This window comes from Phascolarctos cinereus, unplaced genomic scaffold, assembly GCF_003287225.1.
Source record: "Phascolarctos cinereus isolate Bilbo 61053 unplaced genomic scaffold, phaCin_HiC Scaffold_9;HRSCAF=440, whole genome shotgun sequence".
Taxonomy (NCBI): Eukaryota; Metazoa; Chordata; class Mammalia; order Diprotodontia; family Phascolarctidae; genus Phascolarctos; species Phascolarctos cinereus.
Window position 1 is genome coordinate 247,301,777 of NW_027556402.1, and position 7,572 is coordinate 247,309,348.

At 36.6% G+C, this 7,572-nt stretch overlaps 1 protein-coding gene across 1 annotated transcript; it reads left to right on the forward strand.

The window, feature by feature from the left end:
* The first annotated feature begins 5,054 nt into the window (after positions 1-5,054).
* Positions 5,055-5,992, forward strand: LOC110199558 (olfactory receptor 5AS1-like). The gene is given in 2 exon segments (XM_020974432.2): positions 5,055-5,955; positions 5,958-5,992. Coding segments are annotated over 2 exon segments (936 nt in total).
* Positions 5,993-7,572: the final 1,580 nt, after the last annotated feature.

Here is a 7,572-nt window from a genome sequence, read left to right on the forward strand (position 1 = left end):
TAGGTGTTGGATTTTGTCAAAAACTTTTTTCAGCATCTTTTCAGGTGATCATATAATTTCTCTTAATTTTGTTGTTGATATGATCAATTATGATGATAGTTTTCCTAATGTTAAATGAGCCCTGCATTCCTGTTATAAATCCCACCCCATCATTGTCTATTATCCTCATGATCAGGTGCTCTAATTTCTTTGCTAATATTTTATTTAAAAAATTTATATCAATATTCTTCAAGGAAATGGGTGTAGAATTTTTTTTCCTGTCTTTTATTCTCCCTGGTTTATGTATCAGCACCATACTCATACCATAAAAATAATTTGGTAGGACTCCTTTGCCTATTTTCCCAATAGTTTATACAGTATTAGAATTAATTGTTCTTTTAATGTTTGGAAGAATTCACTTGTAAATCCATTTGGCCCTAGAGATTTTTTTCTTAGGAAGTTCATTAATACCTTGCTTTAATTTATTTTTCTGAAATGTAGTTATTAAAGAATTTTTTCCTCTTCTGTTAATCTAGGCAATTTATAGTTTTGTAAATATTCATCCATTTCATCTAAATTGTTAGATTTATTGGCACAGAGTTGGGCAAAGTAGTTCCTAATCATTGCTTTAATTTCTTCTTCATTGGTGGTGAATTTACCCTTTTCATTTTTAATACTGGTAGTTTGATTTTCTTATTTCTTTTTTTTAAATCAAATTAACCAAGGGTTTATCCATTTATTAGTCTATTCATAAAACCATCTTTTAGTTTTCTTTATCAGTTCAATACATTTTTAACTTCAATTTTATGATTTTCAGAATTTCTAATTTAGAATTTAATTGAGGATTTTTAATTTGTTGTTTTTCTAGCTTTTTTGTTTGCATGCCCAATTCATTGATCTCCTCTTTCTGTATTTTATTCATGTGAGCATTTAAGGATATTAAAATTTCTCTAATAACTGCTTTGGCTGTATCTCATAAGATTAGATATGTATTCTCATTATTGTCATTCTCCTGGATGAAGTTATTGGTTGTTTCTATGATTTGCTGTTTGACTGCTCATTCTTTAAGATTAGATTATTTAGTTTGCAATTAATTTTTAACCTATTTTTGATGGTCTTTTACTACATGCAATTTTTATTGCATCTTGATCTGAAAAGGATTAATTTAATATTTCTGCCTTCCTACATTGGATTGTGAGGGTTTTATGCCCTCTAGAACACAGCTATTTTTTGTGTACCACTATCCACATAAAATGTACTCCAGAACTCTACTATATCTAATTTTTCTAAGGTTCTGTTCACCTCCTTAACTTCTTTCTTCTTTTGTGGTTAGATTTATCTAATTCTGAGAGGGGAATTTGAGGTACTACACTAGTATATTTTTGCTCTCTACTTCTTCCTATAACTCACTGAACATCTCCTCTAAGAATTTGGATGCTATACCACTTGGTGCATTAATGTTTAGTATTAATATTACTTCATTGTCTATGGTACCTTTTAGCAGGATGCAATTTCATTCTTTATCACTTTTAATTGTATCTATTTTTGCTTTTGCTTTCTCTGAGATTAAGATTGTTACCCCTCCCCCCCCTTTTTTTCACTTCATCTAAAGTATAGTATATTCTGCTCCAGCCTTTTACCTTTACTATGTGTGTATCTCTTTGCTTCAAAGATATTTCTTGTAAACAATTTATGGTAGGATTATGGTTTTAAATCCACTCTGCTACCCACATCCCTTTTGTGGGAGAGTTCATCCCATTCACATTCACAGTTATGATTACTAACTGTATTTCTTTCCATCTTATTTCTGTCTCCACTTATGCTTTTCTCTCTCTTTTTACCCTTTCACTTCTTGCTATTTTTTTTTTTTTGCTTCTGACCATGGTCTCCCTCAATCTGCCCCCTATTCTGTCATTCCCTCAGCTCTTCCTTCCCCTTTCCACTCCTACTTCCTATAGGGTAAGATGGATTTCTATACCCAGTTTTCTCCTTGGAAAGATTATGATCATTTTTAATGATCCTTTGCCTTCTGGAATATCATATTCCAAGGCCTCTGATCCTTTAATGTAGTAGGTGCTAGGTCTTGTGTAATCTTGATTGTGGTTCAAAGAAATTGAAATTATTTCTTTCTGGTTGTTCACATTATTTTCTTTTTGGCTCAATAATTCTGGAATTTGGTTAAAATATTCTTTGGAGTTTTCATTTTGGGTCCTCTTTCAGTGGTTGATTTGTGGATTCTCTCAATGACTCTTTTACCCTCTGGTTCTAGGATATCAGGGAAGCTTTCCGTGATAGTTTCTTTAAAGATGATGCCCAGGCTCTTTTATTTTTCAATCATGTCTTTCAGGTAGACCTATAATTCTCAAATTATCTCTCCTGGATCTCTAGCTTTTCAGTTGTTTGTTTTTTCAGTGAGATATTTTACATTTTCTTCTATTTTTTTCATTCTTTAGATTTTCTTTTGATTTTGTTTGACTGATTCTTGATGTCTCATAGAGTCATTAGTTTCCACTTGCCCAATTCTCTTTTTGTTAAGGAATTGTTTTCTTCAATTAGTTTCATACATCCTTTAACATTTCACTAATTTTACTTTGTATGGAGCTATTTTCTTCAGTGGATTTGTTTCCAAATTTGGCCAATCGCATTTTTAAGGTATTATTTTCTTCAGTCAATTTTTTTTCTTCCTTTTCTGAGCTGTTGACTCTCTCTTGCATACCTCTCATTCCTTTTCCTAATTTTTCTTCTACCTTTCTTATTTGACTTTAAAAATCCTTTTTGAGCACATCCAAGAAGGCTTTTGGGGTTTCAGACCAACTTACATTCCCCTTTGAGGTTTCACATATATGTATATTGGCAACATTGTCCTCTTCAGAGTTTGTGTTTTGATCTTCCCTGACACCGTAGTAATTTTCTATGGCCAGTGTTTGATTTTGCTTCTTGCTCTTCTGATTTTCCTATTTCCTAGCTTTTAAAGTTGAACTCTACTGCTGGAACTCTGGGGGCACTATCCTAAACTCCTTGTGCTGGGGCCAGGGGTCTGGTCACTGGCTTTGTTTGTTGTGGCCTCAGGTGCTGGCCGTTGGAGTCTCTAGGCATCTGTCAGCTTACCTAGTGCTGAGCTGGGATCCTGGAGGTGGTGTCAGGTGTGTTCCGGGGCCAAGTGGAGTTTGTCTGCATTTTTCTGAGGCTACCCAGAAGCATATGGAGGTCTGGTCAGTGGAGGACACTGCCTGCTCAGGGCTATAAGTGGTGGTTCCCCTGAGTTGGAATATGTGGGTTCTCCTGGCTTGTGCTAAGGCAAACGGGTCTTCCTGGTATTGGTGTTTAACTGATCCACTACCCTGGGGTTCCGTATCTCCTGCTGGTTGGCTGGTGGGGGGGCTTGTTGGGATGCTCCCTGTCCTGGAATGCATTTCTCTTTCCCCTAAATGAAATATACCTTTCTTGCTAATCCTCCAAGATTCCAAGTTAAAAGACTCTTACACCCCATTTTTCCAGTGGTTTCACTGTTCCAGTATTATGTTCTGAGGTGTTATTTTCTAGTTGCTTCAGAAACCAATATGGGTGAGTGACAGTGATTTACTGCTTACTCCACCATCTTGGCTCCTGGAAATGAGGTTATGTAAAATAAGAAACCTTACTGAGTTAAAGGGAGACATTTATCATCTTTACTTAAACTGCTTTCTCATTTTCCATTATAAAGAACTAGCTATGTTTTGTTATTAAAATATCTTATGGATTTCAGTAAAACGTCATCCATCTTGGAATAAATTCTAGGGAGATTAGATACCCAAAAAATAACATGTTCTGGTAGTTAGCCCACATTGGCAGAAGAATTTCCTCAAAAATGAGTTCCCTGCATCAGTGAAATCACATATCTACTAATTTCCCCTTCCCAATTAATCTATTGCCTATCTGACGTCACCTAGTAAAAGTGAGAATCATAATTTAAATTCAATTCTCTGACTCCAAATCCAATGTGTTTGCCACAATATTGTATTCAATGGACTTTGTGCAATTGAGAAGAATTTCAGCCTTTATAAAAGTAAACATATTCTAGTTACATAGCAGTGATAGACTCCAGCTCTGTCTAGCTTAAGACAAAAAACTTACTTATAGATTTTCTTGGTCCTGGTTTCTTTAACTCCATGGATCTCAGCTACCTCTAGTTTCTTCTTGGTAATGGCTAGAATGTAAGTAGTACTTTAATCTTTGTAAAATGCTTTCTAAATGTTATCTCATTCTATCTTCACAACAATCCAGGGAGGTCGCCACTATTATTATGGACATTTTACAGATGAGAAAACTGACTCATAGAAAGGTTAAATAAATTGGCAAGGATCACACTAATAAGTGTGTGTGGTTTTATTGAAACCCAGGTTTCCCTGACACCTTATGCACCACTCTATCCACTGTGCCATTGTGTTTTCAGGATACATTTGTTTTCCTCAGGAGAAATTTACTGTGAACATAATATGTCATTATTGATTTGTGAATCATCTGTTCATACTCTTCTTGTCATAATTTGGAGTGCCTGATGAGTCAAGATTAATAGAAAGCTGTGTTTGAATCAGAAACACCTAGGTTGACATACCACATCTGACTGAAAACTAACCTCATGACATAAGATAAATCATTTGAATTATCCAGGCCTCAGTTTCCTTACCTTTAAATGGAGCTATCAATAGCAGTAGTACTCACCTTACAAAATTGATGTGAAGATCAAAGGAGAAATATATATTCCATTTATAATGGAATATATACATATATATTGCACATATTACAGCCCATATATGCAGCTGTTATTATTATTTCATTAGAATTAGCATTTTCTTTAGACCTAAACTAATGGTTCCTTGAAATCATTGTTGCACATCATTTAAGACTTACCCTTAAATACAGAACTCTTCAAAAGTGGATGTTTTCTTGATGAGACAGGAAAGAAATTCTTTTCTCTCTTTCGTTTTCACAGAAGTGAAATAGAACACATTCTGGAGCTATCCAATAACACCCACCCCAACTGAAAAACCCACCTACTATTCATCTTATTTATGAAGGGCTTCACAGCAGAGAAGATGTCTGAGAGGAATTATACTGCTCCAACTGAGTTTATTTTTATTGGCTTCACAGATTACCTACCACTCCAAATCACACTCTTCCTTTTGTTTTTGGCCATCTACATTTTGACCTTGGTGGGAAACATTGGTTTGATAGTCCTGGTCAATATTGATTCTAATCTTCGAACTCCCATGTACTATTTTCTCAGTAATCTCTCCTTTCTAGACATCAGCTACTCCACAGCTATCACTCCAAAGATGCTAGCAAACTTCTTATCTTCTAAGAAGAACATTTCTCTGTACGGTTGTGTCCTTCAAATGTATTTCTTTGCTTGCTTTGCTGATGCAGAATGCCTCATTCTAGCTGCAATGGCCTTTGACCGCTATGCAGCTATCTGCAAACCATTGGCATATTCAACACTTATGTCCCGGAAAGCGTGTGTGTCCTTCATTGTTTTGGCTTATTTCTGCGGAAGCATGATTTCGCTTGTTCATGTATCTCTGACCTTCAGGTTGCCATTCTGCAGATCCCATGTCATCAATCACTTTTTTTGTGACATACCACCATTACTAGCTTTGTCTTGTGCCAACACCTCTCTCAATGAGCTTCTGCTCTTTGCTTTATGCAGCTTCATCCAGACCAGTACTTTTGTGATCATTTTCATTTCCTACTTCTGCATCCTCATGACAGTACTGAACATCAAATCATCTGGAGGTAGAAATAAGACCTTTTCTACTTGTGCTTCTCACCTGATAGCTGTAGCTTTATTCTATGGGACACTTCTGTTCATGTACTTACGTCCCACCACCAAATACTCCCCAGACACAGATAAAGTGATTGCTGTTTTTTATACTGTGGTCTTCCCCATGTTTAACCCTTTCATCTACAGTTTGAGAAACAAAGATGTGAAAAATGAACTCAAAAAATGTTGGACAGACTATCTCCAAACCAATAGTGCCGTAGGATAAGGAATTTCTCAGTATCTTAGAGCTGAAAAGGACCCTAGAATACATGTAGCTTAAAGAATAACTGTTTCAAATCTGCTTCATTACGCCCACAACAAAATATCATCTAGTGCTAACTTGAACACCTCTAGTCACCCCACTTTGGGATGGTTCTAAGCATTAAGGAAGCTCATTGGAAAGGAAGGGAACTGAATTATCGTGAGTCCAACTTCCCAATTTTTATTTAATACAGTATACCTCTCTCAGACATGAACTTTTCTCCAGTTGGCAGGAGTTGACATGGTCATTACAGGATGATGAAGAATTGAAAAGCTAAATCCCTTCAAAGATGATACAAATTGCCCATTGGAAAAGCGTATCATTTTAGGTGGTAGCATGCTATGGGGGAATAAAACAAACTAGGAGATTACTATGTTGGGCTTCTCAATTTCACACTGGCCTTCTTGGATCATTAGCTCAAAAACTGAAAAAAAAATGTATTGCACTACATCTAAGGGTGTAATCCCCAGTAACAGTATAGGATAGAGAAAAAAAAAAGAGATTTCCCATTCTTTTCTGAATTAAGAGAGAAAGCATTGAATAGTTTTGATTAGAGACCTGGCAACAGAGGTAAGAATATCTGGTTTAAATCTTTCCTTTGGCATATGATAATTATAGAAACCTGGTCAAGTTACTTCCCCTCACCTTGCCCAGGAAAGACCTAAGATTTTAAGTTTCAGAGAATTATCTAGCTGGCATTAACAGAGGAGTTACCTTAGTTAGGAATTCTTCACACAAGTGAAATCATAGGTCCATGATACATCCCTTCTCAACAAACATAGGAGTTCTGACAAACTTTCAGCAAGCACTCAAAGAAATCTGCTATTCAAGGAAAACAGCCTAGTTTATCAGAAGCTGGTAGACATAATAACTTTCTTTTACTGAATATTTTGAACTTTTCACCCGCTGTTCTGTCAAGTAGTTGTTCATCCTTCATTTCTGAAGAGGAGCAATGGCATCATGGGGTCATGCCTTGACTTGATTGTGAATTGGATTTCAGTGGGGCAGAGTTGCACAATGCGTTCAGCCTCACTCTTTCTCCCTGAGTCACTGAAATCCAGTGGCAAGGTAAAAGTCAGGATGACTGGCAATGACCCAGGATGCAGTGGATGACCTTGGTGTCTTTTATGTCTGATCAAGCTTTAACTGTGCCACGATACCTGCTTCAGCTGTCTCTGTGGCTCTTGGAACAAATTGTTCTCATTCATCCATTCCACTGGGGAAGGTCTTCACATGCTTGGAGGTAAATACCTTAAAATGAGGTAAATACCTTAAAAACAGATTTGAGGTCTGTTGGTTATGCTCAACTTGGTTTATCCTGTCTGTCAAGACAGTATTGCTGGAGTACGAATGCCACATATGCTACAGTTTGTTAGAGACTGAGGTGAGAGTCAGGCAACAGGTAGACACTGAAGGTGGATGAGCAACCCTGAAAAGGGCCTGGCAGGCTCTCACACTGATGGGCTACTTGGGTACTTGTGCTTGGACCCCAATTTCTCCCTAGCCTCAGAAACACTATCCCTGACAGTTT